This window comes from Agelaius tricolor, unplaced genomic scaffold (assembly GCF_023055355.1).
Source record: "Agelaius tricolor isolate 1412-34295 unplaced genomic scaffold, bAgeTri1.0.p SCAF_6, whole genome shotgun sequence".
NCBI classification, from domain to species: domain Eukaryota; kingdom Metazoa; phylum Chordata; class Aves; order Passeriformes; family Icteridae; genus Agelaius; species Agelaius tricolor.
Genome location: NW_027269266.1, coordinates 25,519,359 through 25,546,619, shown reverse-complemented (window position 1 = coordinate 25,546,619; position 27,261 = coordinate 25,519,359). Strand labels below are relative to the sequence as shown.

The following is a 27,261-nucleotide window of genomic DNA, read 5'->3' as shown; positions in this document are numbered from 1 at the left end:
GATAATTTATGGAATTACTTGAAATGTAGCTCAGGGTAGTTAAAATGTTACCTGGAAATTGCATATAGCACAATGTATTTGATACAACTTCTGTCTGAAAGATTCTAAGTATGTTGTTAAACTTTTTGCTCTTGTGTGGATGAATTGAAGGGAAATGAAACAAAATAAATAACTTCTAGTTTTTCAATTATTTTAGTTTAGTATGTTCCACACAGGCTCCTTTTGGTAAGCTATAAAGTGTTATCAAAATCCAAAATGCCATGGTATCCCAGAGAACTTGGCAAAGACTGGAAAGATCCCTTTGAGAGTTACTAAGACAATCTCAGAGGTCTATGGACCTTAAAATAACGTCTTCCTGAAGCAGCTTGTACTAATTCAAGTTACCTGCTTAAGGATATTTAAAACAGCTTGAATTTGGATTTTTGAGTCCTTAATTACCAGAGATAGAAATTTCACAAATGGTAAATGGCATAACTCTGTTATAGTAGAAAGATTTCTCCAGAAAAACAGTATTTAGAAGTTATGTTGAAAGTAAAAGCAGCATTTCAGAATCACAAGAAATTTCACAGAGCAGTGAAATATTCACTTAGTTCTATCAGACAAGAAATATCACTAAACATTTCTTGTTTGAAGGGAATTGTTTCTTTTAACTTGTAATGGTTATTTTCCATTTTCATTCAGTAACTTTGTGATTGTGTGAATACATGGTTTTGTATAGCACCTGAGAGGACTTGTTGAAAACTCATTTCTGGTGCAAGTACAGAAATGGTACAGACTTTGGTATTTATGCAATCAAACTTCAGTGCAGGATGGAGCTCTGAGATAGGGGGCATCAGATTTCTAGGACTCAGAGATGTCAGGTAAGGTGAAACATAATCAATTTTGCATCTACTACTGCAGGGAAATCTATGTCAGCATCTCTTATATGCAGGGATGTGATCCTCAAAAATTTATTTTGTCTAACAGTGTCCCCTTCATTCACTTTCACTGAACTGGTTGCTCAAATAGCAACAGATATTTAATAAATATGCTTGTAATTCAAGGTAATAACATTCTAGTCATTTTAAGGAAGATATGTTTGGTGAGCAGTAGTTTCACAATGCTCAAGTCCAGGATGTGCTCTTTATGTTTATTTAAATATTTAACACTTCTAAACAAAGTAAAACCATGCAAAATAAAAATATCACCTGAATTTGACCATAAAATACTATAAATGCTGCTGTATGTTTTTTTTAATTATTTTCTTTATCTAAAACAAATTAACTATATCTAAACCAACAAATTAACTAGAAATAAGTATGTAGAATTGAAATCTAAGCAGTTTGATTCTTTACAAACCTTGAGATTGGTTGTTATTGGTTCCTTTCAGAAGAGATAGAACAACTTAGAAGCACAGGTTAAAAATAATTCAACTCTGATGAAAAGATTGATCACCTTCGAATTAAAAAAATTCTATATATCTGACAAACAATTGAAACATTTGAAGCCTAATGAACCATGGTAATCTTTTGAGGATGATCTTAACAAGTATGGAAAACTTTGCAACTGTTTTTTTGAATATTTTAATGAAATATTTTAATACAAATTTAAATCCACCAAGGTTTTTAATCTGTAAAGTGAACAATGGTAATGGTAAATACTTTGCAGATCTGACACAGGAAAGGGGAGAAAAGAGTTCAGGACCTAGTTGTAGTAAACATGCAGTTAAGGCCAGCTTTTTATTTGATGTATTACGGCTTCTCCCTTAAATATTGGAATAAATTATACATATTGTAGAGCTATGGCATATGTTGCTTTTGAAAGAAAGACATTTTCACTTATTCAGTGAATTGAGGCCTCATGTTGCTCCCTGCAGACCACATCATACCCCCTTCCAACCTCTCTGGACCGATGACTTAACCAAAACAAACATCTGCTTTTCCATTCAGTGCAATTATTCAGTGTGCTGCTGGGGGCAGATGGTTGTTAATCGGTAGATCATTAATGTGGCAGGCTACTCTCTCTTTCTAGCCTTACAAAGGTCACAAGGTGTTAAGTTCCCTTGCTCCAGGCTGGCGAGATGCATTTCTTCTCAGTTGGATTTTTGATGTATAACTGCAATTGAATTACTTGATACAGTTGTGGAGTATCCTTTAATTAATTTCTTTTTCCTTTTAAAAAATTACACATATCATTTTACAGAGTAAGAATGATGCCGCCAAGAGATGGTTAGTGTCAATTACACTGTAGCTGTCAGAAAGTTTGAATGCTGAAATCTGGAGAGTCTGAATCCTAATCAGATGGGATGATGAGCAGTGAGGATGCTCAGCTGCTACTCTAACAGTCTCCAGCTATATGTGTCAATTTTCTGCAGAATTTAATTTATCCCTAATGATGAAGAGATCTCTCTATTCCCACAGTCCTGTCAAGTCAAACTTTGGAGAATCTAAATGAAGCAGACGAGGGCTTCAGGGAGAAGTCGCAAACTGACATGCTGAAGAGATTTCACTTTCTTTTCCATTCATCCAGGGTATATTGAGGAAGCCTGTATTATTCCCTGTCCCTCAGACTGCAAGCTCAGTGAGTGGTCCAACTGGTCTCGCTGTAGCAAATCCTGCGGGAGTGGGGTAAAGGTTCGGTCTAAATGGCTGCGTGAAAAACCCTACAATGGTGGAAGACCCTGTCCAAAGCTAGATCACGTCAACCAGGTAATTTGATTTATATTTACATTATTGATATAGATTTTTCCAAACTTCAAATAACCCTTTTATCTGTATTTTTTGTTGTAGAAAAACAGTATAACATAAGGAGCAGATGGAGGTAGAAGGAGTATGTGTTGGTTTAGAGTTCCTCAGGCAGTAAAGGATCTGTCTTAGTTCCTCATCTGCAAGAATTTTCCATATTTTGTGAACTGCAGATTGCAGACAATAAAACATGCTTACATGCAGATTTTGAAAACTGTGTTTCCAAAGATTTCTTACCTGAAGGGATTCTCCAAGAAAGATGGAGAGAAAAAAACTTTGTACAGAGCCATGTAGTGACAGGACAAGGGGGAATGGTTTCAAACTGAAAGTAGATTTATATTATACATTAGGAAGAAATTCTTCCCTGAGAGGGTGATGAGGCTCTGGAATGGATTATGCAGAGAAGTGGTGAATGCCTCATCCCTGGAAATGTTCCAGGCATGATTGGATGGGGCTCTGAGCAAACTGGTCCAGTGGAAGGTCCCTGTTCATGGTAGGAAGCTTGGAACAAAATTATCTTTAATGTCCCTTCTAAACTTCTAAGCTTCTAATATATGACAGGGATAAAATGTCTTGTTACAGTTGCTCAAGCTGGCAAGATTTTTAGTGTCACTCCCTGACCATCTTAGATCAGAAAACAAAACTCTCAAACAGTCATCCCAGTGCCCCTTAGCGGGTTCTCCTCAAGCTGGAGCTTGACATTCTTGGGTACACTTGCCCTGGCAGTGCAGTTCAAATGCAATTCTGAAGTCAAGTCTCCCAGCTGTCCCACAAACTGCACTTGGTATTGCAGTATGGAGCAGTCTGACCACACAGTCTGGATCCTCTTCAAGTGAAACTAAAACGTAAAAGGTGATCCAAGAGCACCCTGGGAGTGCTGGAAGGCTTGGACTGCTAACAAGCATTTACTCTTTGGGACCAAGTTTAGCACTAGCCCAAGTTAAACCCTGAAGTTTCTTTCCTTGGAGAGTTTTAGAAAGGAAAAACATTCCTTGTCAATTAACTTATGCTCTTCAAAGTTGATTTATATTCATATTACTGTTGAATTTAATTTAGTCTGCAGAGGGATGTTAAACAACCACATGGTCTTTTCTGTAAATATTCAAAGATTTAAAAAAAAAATGTGCTCTCAATTTACATTTGAATAAAAATGCATGTACTTAATATTATCCTATTGACATTTTGCTAAAACAAAATGAAATGGCTTGTTGATCTAATTTTCTACTTTAGGGGATGTAATTAGTTCTAATTTAGAAAATCATAAGTGTTTAACTGCAGCTAATAAACCAAGTTTGTGATCTACTTTAACAAAATACAAACTAGAATGAGGATTGCTGGATTTGGGTCAGCATGTAAATATGCTTTAAATTAGGAGGAACGTGTTTCAATAGGAGCAAATTATAGTCTATACAAAAGTCTTTTTCCTTCTTTAATATTCATGTAGTACATAATAGGCTTGTATTTTTCTGCATCAAAGGTGATTTTGCTGGAGGTCTGTTCACCACTTGTATGCAACACTATTGCCCTCTGCCGGTACTTCGACTCATTTGATTTGTGGTTACATGGTCTTTGACAAATGATAGTTGATTCCAAATGTAATTATTGTAAAAATAAAATTGAAATATAGTACTTTCATGAGAAGGACATTCCACAGATAATGTAAGGATGTTGAAAAATATAGAACCTGTATTTTTCATTTTTAAATACATTCCCTTTCAATTCAGAAACATGCAGAGAAATGCACAGATATTCCAATTTTGAATTAGTTATTTAAACTAAATATGATCCACCATTCAGCTGGAAAAGAACTGACTTTTCAGAGTCATCATTCAATAATCATTCAATATAATGTGCTTAGGTTACATATTTATTACTTAATAATGTAACGCTCTTATTTGCATACATATGATCCATAGTGGTAAAATTGGATCTTTGGTGCCCACAAGTATGAGTACTATGATTTACAGAAGAACTATGCTGTAAGATGCCATCTAGGAATTATGAACCTGGGGAAGACTACAACATGTTGTCTAGCCCAGGGAAGAGGAGATGGGAGGGAGGATGCTGGCAGTCTGCTAGTACGTACATAAAGGACTGTTGCAAAGAAGGAGGAAATAATCCATTTTCCATGGCCATCATGGATAGGATAAGAGCAGTGGGCTTACACTGCTGCAAGCAGATTTGGGTTAAGCCTTGGGAAAACTTTCTAATAGTAAGGCTAGGGAAACACTGAAATAAAATCCTTAAGACCTTGTTAAGAAGTCGTTGAGTGTCTCTCAGGGCTGACATGTGTGCCTGTGATTTGAGGCAGGATGAGCACAGTGAAAGCTGGATGTGTCACTCAGTGTCATGCCAGGGTGGCTCCCAACCACACTCCAGCTGAATAAAGCTTGCTCAGTACTCACTTCACTAGGCTAAAAGATATCATAATTACAGTAATAATGGAGTCAGGTTTGATATAAAATCATGTAAATGGCCATAAGATGGTTTCAAATGAAGGGACTAATCTGAGACTGTTAGAGAAATTAAGGACATCCATCTTTTCATTGATTACAAGCATTATTTTCCCCCTTATCAGGAGCAGGATGGGTATGCAATTCTTATACCACCCAACTGCTGTGGCCTGCAGTCATAGGTACAAAATTCCAGTAAGGTCAGGAGAACACCACTCACATGTGCAATGCAGTATAAAATCCTCCTTTGGCTTTCTATCAAGATATCCAAATTTTATGTTACTGCAAAAGCTGTTGAGTGTGTGGAGTTTACATATTTCTTTTTATGCTAACCAGGGTCAGACATATAGACATTTCCCTGAATTAAGGCTTTCCTCTTCTCCTTTTGGAAATTCTGGAGAAGAATTCTAAAGAACAAATTTTCAACAGACTCCAATACCTTCCCTAACACTCATTTTCACTGCACACTTTTATGCTTTTTATTGTTAATGTAGTTCAGAGAAGGCCCAAGTATGTTGACTAGGCTGATGATCTTGTGCATGGGCTGATCAGCTGCACAGTGATATGATACCAGACTACATAGTCAGTGTCCAAGGCATTCTATTTTCTGTGGTATTTTGTTACAGGTTAACCATCAAACATCAGCAATCTTTTTCTACACAAGAAAGATTGCTGAAAAGAAATCAAGGACTTGTTTAAGACAAGTCTTAGATGTTTCAGCAGTTTTGATTTTGCTGACTTGATACCTCGAAGGATATGTCAAATTAGCTGGTATAATTTCAAGGCAATGGGCTTTAAGTAATTTATGCATAATTAAGGTGTTCCATGAAGGACGTAGGAACTTTGGAAGGATGAGAATTGACAGTTCTATTTATTTGTTTGAATTTATTGCCCCTAATGCTGTCAGAAGAATTTAAATTGATAGAGAAGTCCAGTGTCCTCCAAAAACACTGAGGATTTTCTCTTATCTAAGAGAGACAGGATTCCCTACTGTGTAACAGTTTGATGCTCATTATAGGCAAAAAGGGAAAACAGTTCAACTGTCTAACCAAGAGAATAGTTAATATACAGTTTCTTCCCACCAGTTGTGATTTATAGAATTTATTTTCTTCCAAGGGCAAACTTTTTGCAAATTGCCTTATGATAGCAAAGGAGATCCAAGAGAAAAAAAATAATGCCCTTTTTCTTTGCAGAACTAACAGAATATTGTCTATAATAAAATTGTATATTGTTTATAATAAAATTATATCTAAATTGATTCTGTTTAAATATTTATGCTTCATTCATACAATTCTAACTTTTTCTTTTTGCTTTTTTTTCTATCCTTTGGGCTCATGAAAATGCTCTCTTCAGGCACAGGTGAGTGTTTATAAAATAGAGATTTAACTTTAGCTTCTTGCTCAACGTGTGCTGTCTGTCCCATTTTTTGTAATGTATGTTTGAGTCAGTACATGGAACACTGTAGAAATCGCTATATGAGATGCCATTTAAAAATTTGAATTCAAATCTAAACATAACACTAGTTCTGGTACACAAATACATTAGAGTGATTTTAAGCATATACAATAAATAAATAAAGTGAATCCATGTATATTGATATAATATCTCTTGAGGTCACCTCTCCTTAGTGATCCCAAACACCCACAACTAATAACTGGGATAATAATATAATAGTGGGATGGAATCATAGAGAAGAGATGTGAAGGACTAAGCTAAAGTCCTAGCAGAGTTTTAACAGCATTTTTTAAAAAGTTGTACTCATGAGATAGCATGTTACAGACTTTATGTTAGTTCTGTTGATGTTTTTGGTGGGAATGGCACAGCATGGGCTTAGTGGCAGAGAAACCCAGAGAATCCAGCACTCAATAGCTTCTGTCTTTTTGTTATTTCAGTAGTTTTCTAGCAGGTATTTAATCTGTATTATTACCATAGTGTCTAAATCATCAAGTTCATATTTTTTATTTTTCCCAAGAGAATTAATGCTTTTTTCTGTATGATCACTTATGCATGTTTATCTTACTTGTGTGGACCAAAACTGACACTGAATGTGGATTCCAGGTGTATGAGGTAGTCCCCTGCCACAGTGACTGCAGCCAGTACATATGGGTAACTGAGCCCTGGAGTGTCTGCAAGGTGACCAATGTGGACTTAAAAGAGAATTGTGGAGAAGGTGTTCAAACAAGGAAAGTCAGGTAAAACAATATTGCTCCTCCGTCACTTTAAAGAACCTTCACTTTCAGTTTTTGGCTGTATTCTATGTAATGCCTAGTGTTGAGTGCAGACCTGGAGCCTGGCTGATATAAATCAAAATAGATTCAAGGAGTGCAATATGACTCTGTCAACTTGTTATGGATATAGACCTTGATTCCTAATTTAATCTATTGGTAATTAAAAGGCATCTGTGTAAATTAAGGATTAATACTAGGAATATCAAATTTTTGAAGTTTTAATAGTTCTGGATTTAAAGTTACCAGCTGAAGTATGCATGAAGTATATCTAAACAATAGGTGATTTGCATTATTCTGATTTAGAGGTTAGCTAATGTCAAGCAAATCACCTGCCCAGGGGCTCCCAGGAAATAACTGATAGGGATTGTCTAAATTATGTGCATGCCTTTATGTTGCTGTCATCTGTGAAAACAAGGATTGTTTTTGACTCTTCAGCTTTTCTTGGGTATTCATAGATCAATACTTATTTCATTTATGTCCTGACAAAATGTTAAAATGCCTCAGAGTACTGTAGAGCACATACTATACAAAATCCATGGCAAGTGAAGTTGATGTGCAGTTCTTTTTTCCAGGTGCATGCTAAACACTGTGGATGGTCCTTCTGACACAGTAGAAGATTATCTGTGTGATCCTGAAGATATGCCACTTGGTGCTAGAAAATGCACGCTGCCATGTCCTGAGGACTGTGTTATGTCTGAATGGGGAGCGTGGTCTCAGTGCTCTTTGGTAAGAAGTATACTGAAGTGCCACATTTATAGTTTTGGGAGGATACCTTAAAAGTATATGTATGATGTGTTTTGCAAAGATGCTGAACTGATTACAGCTGTAAATATCTAGAGATGGTGTCATCTTTAGGCTTGTTTTGTGTTGGCCGCAAATGAAGTGAGGCAATACTTTCCATTAAGCTAAATTCTTACGGAACACAGACTAAAATGTGCCCAGTGGTCACTCTTCCTATCCTTCTGTGGGTGCCTTCTGTGTGGTGGAATAGCTGTGGCAGTGGCTTGTGAGTTTGTCTTTGAGCCTAGCTCTGAGCCTCTGCGTAGCAGCACAGTCGCTGAACTGAAAATGTCACTATCCTGATACGAGTGAGAAAGTCTGCAGATCAAGACTGAGTGTAGAAAAATAATTTTGGGTCTCCTCTCCCCTTCCTTCCTGACAGGAATTTCAAAAAGAAATGTCAAAAAAAAAAAAAAACAAAAACCAAAACCAAAAAACCCCCAAACAAACAAATCACCAAAAAGTGCTTCAGGACTTCTGAGAGGCTTTGGTGCACTACATTATAGCATTTGGAAAGTGAGCATCTCAATATCCTGTTTATGAGTGAAATACTTCCAAAGTACTAATACTGAAATATGCATTGGTTAGGAAAATAGAATGGTGTTACCAAGTTAGGTTAAAGAAAAGGGTTTCTCTTATACATCAGCAGGAACCTGTTATTTTATACTTGTGTTTTGTGAAGGGATTATTTAAAAGGTTGTTGTATTGCTGCATAAAGAGGTATCAGGGTGCCAAAATATTTAAGCTGTTTCCAAACTTACTTTCAAGCCATGCAATGGAAGTAGTGTCCGTGAAAGGTCAGCTGAATGCCTTAGACAACCAGATGATGGAAAGCCTTGTCCTGCTGCCACCGAGACAGAAACCTGCACTTTGAACAAGAACTGCTACCACTATGACTACAATGTGACAGGTATTTGTGTTATAGTGACAGCCTGGGACCACATCTTACAGATCATTTCCATTCACCTTACAAGATGGATTTTTCTGCTTTCCATTCTTACCCAGATGCAGCTGTGGAACTTGTACTGAAAGCTGATTCAAGCTGTTTGATCCAGATAAAATATTAAATTGAGAGTTTGCATGTGAAATGTGCACACTGTAACTCCAGGAAAAGTATTACTCATATCATTTTGTGATTTACTAAAAATCCATGCAGACAAAACCAAGTATGCACTTTTCAGGAAGGTACCATGACATTCACTATTTGCAGTAAATGTCACTGTTTGCAAAAACGTGCAGCAGCTGGGCTCTGTGAGCCTTTGCATGCATAAAAGTTGCTTGTGAGGGTTGTTTTAGGCCATCAGAATTAGGTGGGAGACTGGATCATTATGAATTCTATCTGAAAGTCTGCAATGCTAATGAGTTCCTCCTTTGCAGACTGGAGCACGTGTCAGCTCAGCGAGAAGGCTGTCTGTGGCAGCGGTATCAAAACGCGGATGCTCGATTGCGTTCGCAGTGATGGCAAATCGGTTGACCTGAAATACTGTGAAGAGGTGAGTGGGTACCTGTGAGAAAGCTCCCTTCTAATTGTGCTAATTAATACTGAGCCAACTGAGCTGTATGGCATCTTCACCAGATGTTTTGCAACACTATTCATGGATTGTTAAGTACCTCTGATATGAACCGAGCCATCAACTGATTTTTATACTATTTCCTTTGGTTACTTTTAAGTGCCTCCGTGAACATATGCCAATTATTATGTCCTGAAGGAAATTACTTAGAAACAATAATTAATAAAGTAGAATAAAGGTAATAAATCTCAATCAGAATACTAATCATAATTCTAATTTGATACAACTTCTGCATGGAGTCTTGGACACCTGCCAGTATCAATCATTTACTCAATGTGTTGGAAAATATTTCTCACGTGTCATTCTGCAGCTGGGCTGAATGCTAACTTCTTGTATCCAGCTGTGCGATGCAAAAAATACCCAAACTAGAGTGAAACAATGGGCAGCATGAATGTAATATTAAGTAGGCATGTACAAGGAGAACTAGCTAGTACAATTTGCAAATGAACTAGCTAGAACATTTGCAAATGTTCAAACAAACCTCCAGTTTGAAAGCACTGGTTTCCTGACATTTTGTGTGTCGGTCCTAGTGCTTTCAATTGTATGGAGTATGTAGAATGAAAAAAACCATGAAAAACAAAAAACACAAAAAAAAAAAAAAAAACAAACCAACCCCAAAAAAAAACCCCAGTAGTACTTTAAGGGCAATTCTACACACATTTCTGATGGAAAGTAACTGCACTTGTTTCAGCTGCCATTCCCCCACCACCATGACATCAGAAGTAAAATAACTGGCAATGGGGGACAAAGGGGGAAAGGCCCCCATAGCAGTTTTGGCACCAACAGCTTTTCTGCAGGACCCTTCTGGCAACTAGCTACTCTCAGGATGTGCCCCTAGAAAAGAGTCTCATCAGAAGTGGAGGGAGTCAGGAAACTCATCATTTATTTTGGACTATAATTTTGTAATAATGTATCTGACCTATTTAAACTTCTCCTATCTCCTCCAACATCCTGGATTCCTGAATCAATAAGTTCTTATCAAAGGCAGAGAGTTTTGGCTGAGACTTACTTCTCTCCCATGTTTCTACTTTCCTCATAGTTCTTGGGTTTCTAATAAAATCTAATAATTTCAAAGAATCATAAAATGGTTAGGGTTCGAAGGGTTCTTAAAGATCATCACCCTAAAGATCAAAGCCCCTTCTGTGGGCAGGGTCACCTGTCACTCTAGCATTTTGCTGAAAGCCTCCTCCAAATTGGCCTTGTGAACACTCCCAGGAATGGGACAGCCACAAAAATTAGGTCTCAAGAAAATACTCAGGGTATGACTACCCTTAGTCATACCAGCAAGTTACTATGAAGTTAATAAGGCAGTGCATTAATGCTTTTATAATGTTTTAATGTGTTAGAAAAGAAAAGGAAAAAAGGAATGTCTGTCATTTCTAAGAGGTACAATATTGAGTAATTAATACCCACACATGATGTAAAATATCCATCCAAATAAATATTTCAACAGAAAGAAATATGATTTATTTGATTTTATGGGAAAATATATTTCCTCTACTATAAAACCAAGAAATTATTCTTGTTAAGCAAAGATTTAAAACAACATTTAGAATTGATTACATTTTACACTGAAATCTCATTTCAGAAAACCACTGGAGTTTTCCTGCATTTAAAAAATGAAAGTTTATTATTCAGAAGAATAATGGATAATCACTGCAGTGATGTCCTGGATTTATCAACAGATCATATAGAGACACATCTTGTAGAAAGCTCTGATCCACTCCCTAGTCACACAGTTAAGACTATTTGTTGAATTATGGATGTGTAAGCAGCGGTCCAACAAGGTCAAAGGCTGATCCAATAACTGAGGAGTAAAACCTGTTAACCTGATTAACAGGAAAGCCAAGCTGTTCAGATCTTAACAGACCCTTCACTCTCAAGATGTGAAAGCCAACTCTGTGACCTTGCAGGTCATGAGAGGAGAGCATTCAAGAAATTATCAAAATGTGAATACATACCGTACACTTCTTGCTAATGATCCTTCAGGGTGGGGGTTTCCGCTGTGTTTTTGCATTATAAGTGCAGTGCAGAAATATTAAGTGAAGTTCAAAATAAGGTGCATGTGGTTGGAAAAGTTGATGAATAGAAGAAATATGAAGTAATTTTATAATGACCTAGTTAATGAATTTCCTCTGGGCTATCATAAAACTTTGTACTAGATGTATGAGTAAAGACTTGCCTAATTTATGTGTAGGTACATTTACTGAATTATGTTTCTTATTATTATATGCAAAGAAGAGAGCTCATAATAGATAAACACACACTGATCCCTAAGAAATTAAGACTCATTATTGCAGTGAGTTTCTATATTATATATAGTTCAAGAAAGCAATAAAGCCAAATATAAAAAAACCCTTCATGCTGAATTTTGTCTATAACCATCTCCAGGTAGGAGCATCAGCAGAGTTAAATGCTAACATTCCATCTGAGCCCCTGTGTTGTGATTTCCTTATGTGTCCATATGATCTTGTGTTTATTTGAGTTGATCAGCTAAAGAAGGTAGCCAGTCATCCTGATTACTGCCAAGATAAAACAATTTCCAGAGCTTATTTCCAAGTCCTGGTTATGTTAATGTAGTTCTCTTCAAACTCTCAAAGCATAGTAATATCTGGATTGCTTGGTTTCTACTTATGACAAGAAATTGACTTTCTTTGAATATTTAAAAATCAAGTCACCTAAAGCAAGCTGATCCTGTTCATATTCCTTTTTATAGACTTATTTTCATTCATTTACCATTAATTAAAAATGAGAAAAGCCTAGAAACCAGCAGTTGTGTCTGCATTAAAGCTGGTTTATTTGTGAATAGTCTGCTTGTCAGATTACATGATTAACCTCCAGCAGCAGAGTTTAATCTTTGGTGCCAAACATTCCCATAAATGAGTACAGATACTTCTTGTGGATCACAGGATTTAAGGAGCATGCTGGTGTGGCAGCCTGCTGCCCCTGGCATGTGTGACCAGAAGCACAGAGTGCACAGGGGTGGCTTTCAGTACTTGACGTTCTTGAGTCAGAAACCACAGCTCACCCAGAACAAAAGCTTTAGGGTCAGGGAGCTAATGAACACTTTTTCAAATGTTTTCTAAGCTCTTCAAGTTGAACTGTGATTCATCAGTTCAAGGAAGGAGAGGGATGAGAAAGGAATATGTGAATACTATTGAACTGCAACCTGTCGGTTGTTCCCCAGATCTATTTAAGCAGCACTTCAGTATCTAAGACATGCAAATAGGAGGTCACTGTGGGTAATCTGGCCTTCAGCTTTCTCCTCTTCACTGTTAATATCTTTCTTGGGCTTTTCCCTCTTGAGCTGCTAAAGTCCAGCTGAGAAGACCAGTCTTGAAAGAGAGCAGTCATGTTTCTATAATTGGCAGGAATAAATTCAGCAGACTGTAAAGCCTTTGCTCAGAAGGTTTGACCCAAATATGGACTTCAAAGAGGGCTCTATAGCTTCCTAATCATCCAAATTCCAGATTATCCAAAGGTTTCAGGTGTTGTCTGTGTGTGATAGCTGTATAATCAAGGCTATACTGAACCACTGAGAAAAGCCAAGAACTCATTCTTTGATGTATAAAAGCAAACAGAGGTCTAAACCCTCATCTGTCTCAATAAATGGTACTGTAAATGCAAATTTAAAACTTGGTGAGTCTATCAGGAGGAGATATTTTCATCTGTCTCAATAAATGGTACTGTAAATGCAAATTTAAAACTTGGTGAGTCTATCAGGAGGAGATATTTTCAGTACTTGTGGTAGTTTATTTATGGAGGGCATGTTAATATTGTGCCTAATTATTGCTCTATGCTTGTGTTTAGCAGGAAAGAGTGGGTTTATCTCCTTTTTAAAGTCTTAAATGCTGGTTTTATATCATTAACTTTTACATTCATTAAAATTAATAGGTTTTGAAATGTCTAGTTTGCTTTTTTTTTAAACTAGGTGGAGATTTTTTCTAGTTAAAGATATACATAACTGCCTAGGATTCTGAAATGCCTCAATGATGATCAAGGTCTGCTGGTGAGGTCCAGTGAACAGGACAGTCCTTTGTGTAGATCTGTTAATGTTGGCAGGACTGATTTTCTTTCACACTTTAGATCCTACACCCTATAACTGACCTATCCTTTTAACTCAGCTGTGCAGGATTCAGGTGCTATTATGCTAAAATTTTTGCCATCGGTCACATTTCATTTTGCTTCATGTATTCTCATATGTGTTAGTGAGAATATCTCTTTTTTTGCATGGATGGAGAAAATCTGGAGCGTGTGAGTTTATAAGAACATAGAAATGGCTGTCCAGGATCAGACCAAAGGAGCATGTAGCTGTTGGGCCATGTCCTGAGCATGATTAGAAAACTCTTCCTTCCCCAGGGTGGAGTGTTAGGCTGAATCATACCTGGGGAAAACACAGAACAGAATATATTTTTGGGAAAACTTGAGTCTTGAGATAAATTTCTCTGTCCCCTTCTCTCAGACTCCTCCAGAAACTGGAGCTTTTACTTTTTGGATTTTAGAGGATTCTGGTTTTTTTGCAAAGTTTTTCAGAAAAAAATGAAAATATGTATATTTTTTGGAAAAATTATTGTCAGTATCATGTCAATATCTTTGTATGGACAGCATGATGAATAGAATAGAATAGAATAGAATAGAATAGAATAGAATAGAATAGAATAGAATAGAATTAGTAAGGAATGAGTAAGAAGCACAGACATACAAGAGTTTCCACCTACTCCTTTCACAGCTTCCACCTGTTTTCAGCTCTTGAACTGCATTTTCCTGATGGGTTTTCTGTGTGTTTAAACCTCCAGATTTCTCTTCCGTTAACTTGTTCAGTCTCTCTTGAGCTCCTGTAAACTTTCAGCATCTACAACATCATTTGTATATCTAGTACATGTTCATCCTCCTGCTTTTGTTAGTTTTGAACTTGGCTTCTAGTATCCCTTCAATTCACTTATTAATAGCTGTTCAGTATTTTTGCATTCCTCTTTCAAAATACTTCATAAATGATTTTGGCCTTCACCTGTTGTAAAAAGTAATAGTGTAGAGATTAAGCCCTCCATTTATGGGTTCTAGTTTAGAAAATGATTGATGAAAATGGGATTTATGCATGTACATGAAGGTCAGTATAGGCATTAGGACTGTCTTGAAGTGAGAATTTTAAATGTCTTAGTTACTTTACTTTTTACCTTGCACTAATGATACAGGCCTGGAGTTTTGTGCTAACCATTAAACATTTTCTTTCAGCTTGGTTTGGAAAAGACATGGCAAATGAATATGTCCTGTGTGGTGGAATGTCCTGTGAACTGTCAGCTCTCTGACTGGTCTGCTTGGTCTGAGTGCTCTCAAACATGTGGCCTTACAGGTCAGTACACACCTTTGGCATATATTAGAGACTGAGACTTCCTCTTTCAGTTTATATAAGTATTTGAAATAGAAACTGTATCTCAGTGAAGCTGGGTAGCATATCAGTCATGGTTGAAGAGGAGATAACTGTGGGAAAAGCCTATTGCATTTTAATTTTCTTTGGGCCTGCAAAATCTGCATGTAATGTTTCCCATACACAGACAGTGACAGAAAGTTGCAAGTTCTTCTTTGCTGGAATCAGACAATTATGGGACACATGTTTCTGTGTTAACTGAGGGAAGAACACTGCATGCTGCCCTCTTCTAGCAGCAAGCCCCAGATGAGGAGCAGGAGTCTCCACTGAAATGTACAAACATGTTGTCACATTCATAATGAATATTTTTCTTCAGGCTTCTGAACTAGGAAATTACTGCTTTTGTTTGCTGTTACAGGGGCAATCCTAACCAGGCATCCTCCTGCTCTTATTACACTACAAACAAATGACAGAATATAAAGTGCCTGACTTGGAAAATATGAACCCATGTAACAGACAAGAGCCAACAGATCAGCTTTATAATTCAATTTGTCAAATCTGGAAAAAAATGCTTTATTCAAACACAATACTTTTCAGCAGATAGAACCATCTTGAGGAATAAATCAGTCTAACCGCTTTGTTGTTAGTTATATTGCTGGATTTTGTTACAGGAAAAATGATCAGAAGAAGGACCATAAATCAGCCCTTTCAGGGTGATGGGAGACCTTGTCCTTCTCAGATGGAGCAATTCAAACCCTGTCCAGTAAAACCTTGTTATCGATGGCAGTATGGTCAATGGTCTACATGCAAAGTCGAGGTAAAAGCCATATGGGACTTAGAAGTTATGGAAAGTGTGGATTGAGGCATATTTGTGATATGCCTGGATACCTCCTTATCAACTCTTTAAACAATTTGCTTCCACCTCTCTTACATAAAAAATAAAGTTTGTTTTTATTCCTTAGATTTCATATTTATCAATAGATGCAACATTGTCTTACAGATATTCAGAGTATAAAGGTAAACTTTGGTACCTGAGCAGCATCTTTGCTAATAATTTAAATACTTCAATTGTAAAAGAATATCAGCAGAAATATATTCACATATTAGAAGAGATCTTCACTTGACATTCTGCTCTGGTTACAATTCAAAGGCATAATTAGCTCTGTAATTTAAGGAACAAGTAACAGTGACCAGAAATTTTGGATTGGGGTATTTTTTGTTTCAGAAGTAATGAACCATGTCTTCTCTTTTTTGTCTCCTTTTTCTCCTTATTGGAATGAATAAGTAGTTAAGCAAAAATAATAGGAGATAGAGTGACATGTAACTCAGATCTAGTCTTTTGGCACTTTCTTCTGTTCGGTATTAATCAATAAATATTTTCCTTCTGTAGGATGCTCAATGTGGAGAGGGAACACGAGTGAGGAACATCTCCTGTGTGGTTTATGATGGATCCATTGAAGATCTTGGCAAAGTAGTAGATGAGGAATTCTGTGGAGAAATAGAGCCTATTATAGATGGTGACAAGAAGATAATACTTGAGGAAACCTGCACTTTCCCTTGTCCAGGTAACAAAGCTGTTCAAATAGATGTTGCATTTCAAGATTGCTTGGGTGTCATTATAGCTATTAGGGCCTAGCATTAGCCACAGGCAATTAAATCTTTTTCATCTGCTTTACTGATTGGATTCGTCTATCAAATGACCAACAGAATTACTTTTTAGGAGTGGCTTCATGATAATCAATCAATTAGAAAAAATACTAGATTTTAAATTTATAAAAGACATGATCTCTCTGTCATAGATTGTATCTAAGACATTTTTATTTTTTTTTCACAAAATCCATTGAAATAAAACCTGTATTTAACTCTATAAGAAAGGGTGTTGGTTTACAGATAAATATTAGTGTTAAGTGTGTAGACTATGTAACAGCTTTATTAATACTTTTACCAGTGGCTAAAAACTTGATGCCTTTTATGGGTGTCTAAGGAAAATAAGCTAAGATCCCTTATTTTTTCCTATAGAGGTTTTATTCCAAATGAAACTAAAGTTTTGATCTCTGAGAAAACATGAGTACCTCCAGTTGTTTAGCTCTCTGGATGTGACATGCTCTGTCATTGCCTTTGTGAACTGAATCTAAAGGAGCTGTTTTGAATGATCAGGTCCATGATGCTCATACTGAGAAGGATTAAGAGCATATAAGAGCTGTTTAATTTCCAGTAAAAACACTCCAGTTCATTCCAAACACTTACTTGTAGAATGTGAAGTATATTGCTGTTTTTCAATAGCTATTAATGATGAACCTTCAGAAGAGGTGATAAACTCCTTCCGTTCTAATGTAGCTGTCGTTTCATACCAGTACTCTATTTTCATTCTCTTGAAACTCTCCTCTTTCCCAGAGATTTTTTCCCAGTTCATTTCAGATTGGACTGAAGGTAAAGTTGTCTCAATAAATAGAAAGTAATAAGAAATGGAGAGATTTCCATCACTGCTTTGTACATTGCATTCCAATTGCATAATTTTAATGTATTTTTACTTCTTAAATGGAAACTGGAAGAATACAGAGACTGTAGTTATGTTTTCATATTAGTGAATTTTATAAAAAAAGTATAGCGGCTTACTGATTGCTTTAAAAATTTTTGCTGAGCAGGGACCTGTTCTTCAACAATCTCACATTTAGCCAGCAAGAATAACTGCCTTGTGGGGGTGTGCTAATGATGCACTCCAGCTAATGTTTCCAAAAATCACTACTTGTTTTCCTATTATGAATACATCAGTTCATCAATTATTCATTTCTGTGCATGCTTTCCTAAGGTTGGCAAATAAAATTCCTTCATTAATCAGGCATCTGGTCAACACAGCACTGATTATATCTGTCATCAGTATAATGCAAGGTAGCATGAATTTTTAATGGCTTTCTCTCTGAAATAATGAGAACTAAGAGGTTTATTTATGAGTTTGTGCTCAGTCTAGTCCCATTTTCAACTGGAGTTTTAACAAAATGGTTTCTTTGTGTCGTGCCTCAGATCTTCCTTAAATGTTCTGTAGCTGATTGTGCTAATTAGTGTCATTAGTATAATTTTATTTTTCAGTTTTACACTACAGAATTCTACAGGTCTATTAGCCTAGCAAGAACATAGTCTGTTCTTGCTATGAAATAGCAAGAACAGATATTTTAATCATGTTCTCATTTCCCTTTCTTGCAAAGGATTTTCCATCAGTTGCTTCTATGTCTATTTAGAAAAAGATAAGCAATAATTAATCTTCTTAATACTAGACAATGTTTTCTAAGATCAAAGATGAATTTAAAAAATATGTAAATTTAGTATAAGACATAAAATGCACAATATCTTAAAATGTACAAAAATCTAGACATTGGGTAGAGCATTGCAAAGAGATTCATAATGAGGATGATCTCACGGGACTGCTACAAGAAAGTAAAACTGCTTTAGAACAAATGGGCCCTTGTACAATCTTTATAACATTTTCTATGACACAGACATTCAGAGACTATCAAAATGTTGTGATTTCTACACTATGAGTCAAGTTTAAAAAGAGGAATGAAAGGAACTAAAAGGAAGGAAAATTAAGAAACTATACTTGGATATTTTGAAGACATATTCAGTGTAAAAAACTCTTTACATACACTGATCATTTTATAAAACTGCTCTTTGACAGGGGACTGTTACTTGAGAGAGTGGTCAGAATGGAGCCTTTGCCAACTAACCTGTTTTAATGGTGAGGATCTTGGTTTTGGAGGAATACAAGTCCGATCTAGAGCAGTGATCATTCAGGACTTAGAGAATCAACATCTCTGTCCAGAACAGGCTTTGGAAACAAGACCATGCAATGGTAAGCACCAAAATATACTTCAGTCTGGTTCCTTTAAGAAAAAATACAGAACAGCCATAATTTTGTCTTCTTTCTGTTCATAGTAGCGATTTTAGGCAAATGGAAATTTGATAAACAGAAATGCACTTGAATTGTTGTTTTCCATAGATCAACCATATAGAGAAAAACTTTCAAGTGGTAACTATCATATGCTACTCCTCTAGAATTGTTCTTTTTTAATGATATTTCTTTTTATATGGGACAAAGAGTTTCCCTATACACTTAGTAACATTAACAAAAAGAAATCTCTGAGTTTTGATTCATAACCAGATTTAGGTTTCTTTTTACCCTTTGAATTGTTGATTGCATGACCATATCATTAAAATAGCTCACCCATGCTTACCACTGCTAGTAGACAAATTGTCTAAGAAAAGCAGTTTTCTGTATCAACTTGGCCATTCAGATGCTGGATCAGACAAAAAGGAATTTTATATTTATGATAGAGAGCTAAGGTGTAGAAGGACTCAATGATTCCAGATATCCCAGACCATATGAGATGTGCACAGAAGAGCTGAGACATGAAGCCAGAAGCAGCCCAAGCCACTTCACCAAGCACTGGAGCACTGGCTGAAGCTCAGTGTCACCAGGAAAGGAACCTGACCCCTAAATGAGTTTTGCACAACAGATGGGCCACAACCATTATGAGCTTATTGGAAACATTTCTTGTACCCATTTACTGCATTAGGCTTGCTCATAATCCTAGTTAGTGTCTCAGACACATCTGGTCTATTCTCCACGTGTCCAGTAAGTGCAGGAGACCCTGGGAGCTCCACATGTGTGGTTCAGTGCTGGATGAAGGAGAAAGGAGCATACTTAACAGCTATACAAGCCATTAATCATAATGAGTGTGGCCACAAAATGAGTATGGTCAGCTGATGAGTGTGGCTGCTCTAAAACCTTGTCATTAAATGTCTTGAAATGTGAATGTTCTCTGTGCAGATGGGCAATGCTACGAGTACAAGTGGATGGCTAGCCCATGGAAGGGATCTTCTCGGACTGTGTGGTGCCAAAGGTCAGATGGTTTAAATGTCACAGGTAACTACTCATTTTATATACACAAAAAAAAATCTGGAAAATGGGTGGATAATGTGTTTTCCCAACAAACCAAAAAAACCCCCCCGCCCTTCCTGGGTATGAATCAAAATCATCATTTTGCATATTAAAGATGTTGTTTGTTTTCTAGAATCATGCTGCATGTAATGCTTATAAATATTACCTTATGTAGTGGACCTGAAATGTTTTACATTGTATATGTTTGGGGTTTTTTTTTACCATAGGCATCTTTGCACTTCTAAATGTAAGGTTTCAAATTTCAGACCTTAAACAAATGAAATTTTTATGTATTACAGGTCATTTCAATGCCTATACAAAGGCAGAGAAAGTTGCACAGCTTGATAATATCATCCATATATGACATATCGCCTTAAAGTTACAAAATATAAAATTTTCATAAATGTGCTAGTATGAGTTTATTTCTTTACTTCGATGCCATAAATCTGTATCAGGTTACATAATGGACTGCTATGGGATGTTGTGACTTTTTGTGCAAGCCAAAGCACAAAAAGCATGAATTAGGAACTACTGAGATCTCAGAAGAAAACTTTCATATGACTCTATTTATATGGATTTATATATTGGCAATAGAGATTCATTTAAGCAAAGAGTTATGCATTTATTTAAATAATTTTTGTGTCAGACCAAGAGATAGTAAAAGAATCCCAGAGACTGTAAAAATATCCTCAATGCCAGCTATTGTAAGGTCAGTCATAGCAGAGGGGCTGTTGTTTATTGCCACCACAATACTTATTCATGGTGGAGTCCACCACTACTGTGTGTTGTGACAGTAGAAATAAAATATTTGTGTTATTTTTACAAGGTGTTGAAATAATAGCTCAAAGTCTCTTGCAACCTTGTGGTGTAGGACTATTAAGACACCATCTTGTTCACAAGAATTGCAACAGGTTTTGCACCTTGATTGCTTCCTGCTTAGCTAAGATGTTTCTCTGGTAAGTAAAACTATAAGAGAGAATTCTTATTGAGATTAATGTAGGATATTATCTATTAAAGGTCCTATAGGATTTGGAGTAAATACCATCTTGGAGATTACGGCTCTGAGATGTTAAAATCCGAGTATATTCATAAATCACAGTCAAATGAAAATAATAATTTATTCTGATGTGATTGAATACAACCTTGTGATAAATTTTAGGAAGGACAAAAGTATGACTCTGTATTATTGGCAGATTTTTCATAATGGGATCTCCAAGGCAGACAAACCTCAGACCTATATTGTGTCACGTTTTTTTCAGTTTGTTTGTATGTGGCTTTAAGCTGTGATAAATCTCTGATTTGAAAGGAAGACTAATGGAATATTCCAGAACATGCGATCACTGGGCTCCGTTGCAACCCTACCCATGCAACACAAAACTATATTTTTCATATGTTTCTGTTAAATGCAAAAATATAGTTTTAATGGATTTTATGATAGTTTTCAAACGCAGTACTTCTATTGTACTAATATATATACTGGAGGGAACTTCTCTACATTAAATACACAGTAGTGAACCAGATTTTAATTTGCATTTGTACATTTTCTGAAAGGGTTTTGTATAAACTACAGTATTTATTAGTTCATTCATGTGGTTCACGCACATACACGATTGATTTAGATTGAGATCACCTATTTTGATTCAGAAGCAACCCATATCTTCTATTACTGTGTCTTGTCAGCCTTATTCTTGCACATTTGCATTCAACATAGTGTATTTTAATTCAGACATTATTAAATGATTATTGTGAGTTCTGTTGGTATTTTAAGGTCTTTTTCTATTTACTTGCTTGCATAATATCACCGTGCTGAATAGCTCTTTTTTACTTGAAGGTGTTATTTCCCATGGGCGATGAGGCAACTCTTTCCTTCTGCTTCCTTGGATGACTGATATTTTATTACATAGATTCCCACAGGCATGTGATTTGTATGCTAGGATGTATGATTTTCTTTTCTGGGGGTGGGGAAAACTTATGGCAACCAGCAGGGTTTCCTTTATTCTTCACCAGCCATCCCGTTAACACTTGGATCTGCGTAACCACAACTAACTGCATCTGCTATGGTTGTGACCAACCTCAGCTATCAGGATTTCATCATCATATCCCACCAGTATAAAAATTGTATTAATTTTGGAGATGCGTAATAAGTTTTCCTGTAGCAGAATAAATTTTAAACAATATGATTCACACCCCTCTTCTATAAGCTAAAAGGAAACAGGTAAATTCAAACTGATTCTAAATGTATTTTAAAGTCATTGTGGCTGAAGTGATAGTGAAATCCCGATGGTGTGTACTGGTCCATAACAATAACTGCACTATATATAAAGCTGTATAAATGAAAAATAGGCCTGTATAAAAAGGGAAAAGACTGATACCCACATTATCATCAGTATTGTAATATTCAGTACATGCTTTACTGATAAATCTGCTTTCCTTCGTAAAGTCTCAGACTAACATGAAGCCTTGATTCATAAAGACATGTGTAAAAGTGACCCAGTAGCAGCAGAAAACAGGTATCCTTTCATAAACAGGATGAGCAACTTGTTTTCAGTTCAACAGGAAGAGATATAAATAAAAAAGGTGGTTTTATTTCTATTGTGACCACAGTTTCAATATGTAAGTCATAAGGAGGGCCCTAGAGAACCAAATATGTTTCCTTGAGTACAACAAGGCATTTAAATTGGTTTTTTGGGCAATCGAAAAAAGGGGGAAAACAAAAGAATCCATTGCCAAATATTAGTTCTCTAAAATGCACATGGAATTAAATACATTTGCTGTATCCTTACTCTACATATAAGAAAACACTTGATTCCAATTATACCTCACCCTCAAAAAGAAGGACTCTTACATTCAAATTAGCAACCAGATTGTCATCCATGATATAGTGCAGCAAGTAATTTCATCAGTGGTGAGGTATTGCCATGTGAAAATATGATTTTCTGTCCTACAGGGGGCTGTTTAGTGATGCGCCAACCAGATGCTGACAGGTCATGTAACCCACCGTGCAGCCAACCCCACGCTTACTGCAGTGAGGTATGTGCTACTGCATTGGAGCATAGAGCACCCCCATGAGGCCTTCCCACACATCTCTTGATTACAAAGATTATGCCAACAAAAAGTATTTTCAGTGATTTTACAAGTCACAAATTTGTGAAAACCCACCTTGCACCATTTTCTACCTTTCAATTAAATGTTAAATAGCTGATATGGTATGAACTTGCATAAAAATATACAAAGAGGTTACTCTGCTGGCTAGCACTCATCAAAACAGTCTTATCTTCCAGTCATCCATGTTGCTATGCTTTATGGCTCACAGAAAACCTTGTTTTTCCACTACACCTTGTAAAACACTTGTTCCCTGCAGACTAGGACATGCAGTTGTGAAGACGGATACACTGAAGTGATGTCCTCCGATGGCACACTCCAGCAGTGCACTCTCATCCCAGTGGTGGTCATCCCCACCATGGAGGACAAAAAGGGAGATGTGAAAACCAGTCGAGCTGTGAACCCTACCCAGCCTTCCAGTAACCAGACAGGACGAGGAAGGACCTGGTTTCTGCAGCCCTTTGGGCCAGGTGAAGTCATGCAATGAGCAGTTCTTAGCGCTAAGCACTGCTGCAGGGTCTGGCTTTCAGATTTCTGTATACCTAGGAAGACCACAAGAACCCTTGACTGTTCATTTAAGAACGCAGATGTACTCTCACTGAAAACAAAGGAAGAGACACCGTAAACACCTAGCCCTCTCACTACACCATCAATATCTTTGGTGAAATCTTATATTGCAGATTTCCTTTTAGTCACTCTACCTGTTAAAAGTCACAGAAGCTATTTGAAATGTGACTGTGAGTTTGCTGCAAAGGTGCAAGCCGGTTTATTAAATTGTGGTGTCTTAACCAATAATTCTCTTGACAGAGGAATGAAAGGATAGCACTGAAGAATGCAAATAGTAAAGGCTTCTTAAAATTTGCAGCACAAATTGTAGGAAAATAATTGGTATAGGTATGCTAATGCTTTTCTGACATATCCATATTTAAACTAATTCATGTTAGTCAAATGCTAACCATATTACTGATATTTAACAGAGGCCTTCTCTAAGTCTCTATGAGCAGTATTTTCTTTTATGATGGACCATGTTCTTTAGAGCTGAGCAAAATCTTACATGCAAGAGTGATGTAAAATATAAGTTGTTTAATAAAAAACACTTCATAAACTCCATCATGTAATCAGATGTCAGTAAATATTTTTAGTCTTACTAAATCTTTGGATAAAAAAATTAATTAACAAAATACTTTCACATAAGAGATGTGTTGCTTGTTCAAAATATTATTAATATGGAAGACAGCAATTGGTTATCATCTTAAGTGTCTCTTAAGTCACATAGGACTAAATATACTAATATACTTGTGTATTAGTGTGGTCATTTATTTCTAAAGGGTTTTTTTATGTTTTTAATTGCAGAATTGAAAGCAATATCTTTACATGCATAATCCATAAGGTATTTCCAGTTGAGATTTATAAAAATATTTCTAATATGCAGGTTAAAAAATGTTTGGGCTAGAAATTAGAAATACTTGTATTAGATCCCATTAGTCCTACTAGTATTTACTCTAATTTGTACTTTGATACCTGCAATACTTTGATATATGATATTATATTTGATACCTGCAATAAAATGGTCTTTACTCCAAGTACTTTAATCAAAAATAAAAAATAAAAAATAAAAATTTTCTGGTCCTCTTTTAAAAAACAGCATCTTACCAAATATGTTATCATTTACTCATTTTAGCTAACCCGTCCTGGAAATGCCAGAGGGCATGTTGTAGCACGCAGAGTGATAGCAATAAGCAAGTATCAGATGGTCACCTTCAACAGTTTAGGAATATGAATGCTCATGTGAGCTCATGTGAGCTCATGGAGCAAGGTGCATTTGAGAAACTTCATGAAAACTCACCAATTTTATGTAATTTGAGTTGGGGAGGAGACGTAGCTCAGTTCAGATAATCTTAAACATGCTCAACGGAATGAATACTTTCTGCAGTGAAGTAATGAGCAAATGCCAGAGAAAGTGAATATTTTCCAATTCTGATGAGATTTAGGCTTGATTGTTTTATTTCAGGATTGGATATCTATTGGAAAGGTTGGGGTTTACTCTGGCATGATTATTTTTTTTCCTCACAGTTTCTAAGTCTAGATCTAAAATAGGTCTTTTGTTTTCTTCCACAAATTACATTGCAGTTCCAGAAAAGAAGGTATTAAAACTGTCCTCTTCAAATGTCTGGGCTGAGGTATTACCACAAAAAGATGAATCTGAGATTCCAATTCCCTTGCATACTTAGAAATAATCTGTCCAGAGAGAATTCAGAAAGCCTGAGTCAGAGGTCAGTAGTTGCATAATAGGAATGACCTCATTAGCAGAGTTCCTTGCTTTGGCAAAAACAAATAAATCTGTATACAAGACATTGCCAGCTTTTTTTTCAAGGAGATGTTACTATTTTAAAAGAAGCCAACCTGAAAAAAACCTAAGCCTCTTACATTTACCAATGGAAATAAGCCAAGGAGAGAGGAAACTAACCTATTTAGCAGTACTAAAGTCTGAATTCTTCTCATTGACATTATTGTATCACAGGTTATGTCAGGTCAAATCTACTGTTCCATTAATCTTTAATGGATCAGTTATGTCAGTTATGTCAGTTATTATCAGTTATAATGTTTCATTAGGTTGATTAAGGTAATGAAGGTAAAATGTTCTGATATTGATTAGTCTGGAACAACTTGTCCACAAGACAGCAAGACTTTGCATTGCTGCAGAGCAGAAGGCCTGAGCTTAACTGCATGGCAGTGGAGAGCACTACTGTGTAACCAAGCAATCTTAGTCTAACTTCTGTCAATATTATTGTGGAAATGAAAACTGCATTGATGGTGTCTTTTGGTTCTGAAGAGCTAACAAGAAGCACTAAGTGTTTGGTCAGAAAAATTTTAGCTGTATTTCCTTACATTGAAAATACAGACAACTTGTACCACTTGAATATGAAATAATTCAGTTTTATAAAGGTGATTTTTTTTGTTGTCAAGGAGATGCAACAAGGCTAGCTAATCCCCTGGAAAACAATGCTTGTAAAAAGCCATTTAGAAATTTGAAAAATGAGTTGGATAAAACTAGTGACTCAAAAAGCATGCACTCCTTTCGTTGTGATATGATCACTTGGGGGCAGGGCAAAACCCCACTGACAAAGCCACATCGTTTTCCTGTTCCTTTTTCTGAGGCAAGAAGGAGAGTGGTATGTATGCCCAAATCTCCAGGGACATGTCCAAAATACAAACTGCACAGGCTGCACATAAATGCAGTCCTTATCAACAGACAGTTGTTTTATTTAGGAGCATGGGCTAGGGTTTTTTTGTGTATTTTAACTTTGTGAGGAGGAACTATTTATAACAGCAAAACTTGCATTTAATAGGGAAAGAAATTTTAAAATTTTGCTACTTTATGCAGTAGTAAAAGTTGTGTATGTGCAGCTAAGGGATGGATGACGTACAGCATGCTAAGGGCATTTAAAAACCTACAAGTAAATAGGAACAAGAATTAAAATAACAGACAGATTGCTTTACCAGAGCTAGAATAGAAAGTGATACTAAATGAGTCCCAGGCTGATGCACTGCCCTGTGATCACACTGAGGGATTGCTCACTACCAGAGAGCCCCAAGGCTGAGTTTCTGGGTCTCTCACCTGCTGCCTCTGCCCCAGATCTCAGTTCCATTTGAATTATCCTGACTCCAACTGAAAAGCAGAGCACAGAGAAGTCATTGCTCAGTTATTTAACAATATTTATTCTGATTAAACTGTAATTGCTAGTCAAGACATTTATTTTGCATTATTAAAGTATTTCTATGCTATATCAGAACTAATAATTCAACTAGACTAACTCAAACACTACTGACTAACATTCATTCCTTTTAGATGGGAGGCTGAAGACCTGGGTTTATGGTGTAGCTGCCGGTGCATTTGTTTTACTCATCTTTATTGTTTCTATGATCTATCTAGCCTGGTGAGTTCTTTAATTATTTATAAGAAAACAGTCCCCTCACAGACTGTAATGAAAATGTTTACATCTGCTGCTGTAGAAACTGCAGACACTTCTGTGAACTGCAGTGTTTAATTTGCCTTGTCCTTTTGTCCAGACTCAGGTTAGCAGTTTCTGGTTGCACTCTAG

The 27,261-nt window shown here is 36.4% G+C and overlaps 1 protein-coding gene across 1 annotated transcript in view; it reads left to right on the top strand.

Moving 5' to 3' along the window:
• Nucleotides 1-27,261, top strand: part of THSD7A (thrombospondin type 1 domain containing 7A) — a 254,024-nt gene that overhangs the window by 221,365 nt on the left and 5,398 nt on the right. The window contains exons 16-29 of the mRNA XM_071429098.1: nt 2,509-2,687; nt 5,681-5,686; nt 7,235-7,368; nt 7,977-8,130; nt 8,953-9,094; nt 9,562-9,677; nt 14,988-15,105; nt 15,792-15,937; nt 16,511-16,685; nt 18,794-18,967; nt 19,946-20,041; nt 23,004-23,086; nt 23,418-23,628; nt 27,009-27,096. Coding sequence (XP_071285199.1) covers nt 2,509-2,687; nt 5,681-5,686; nt 7,235-7,368; nt 7,977-8,130; nt 8,953-9,094; nt 9,562-9,677; nt 14,988-15,105; nt 15,792-15,937; nt 16,511-16,685; nt 18,794-18,967; nt 19,946-20,041; nt 23,004-23,086; nt 23,418-23,628; nt 27,009-27,096 — 1,822 coding nt within the window. The remainder of the gene's footprint in view (nt 1-2,508; nt 2,688-5,680; nt 5,687-7,234; nt 7,369-7,976; nt 8,131-8,952; nt 9,095-9,561; nt 9,678-14,987; nt 15,106-15,791; nt 15,938-16,510; nt 16,686-18,793; nt 18,968-19,945; nt 20,042-23,003; nt 23,087-23,417; nt 23,629-27,008; nt 27,097-27,261) is intronic.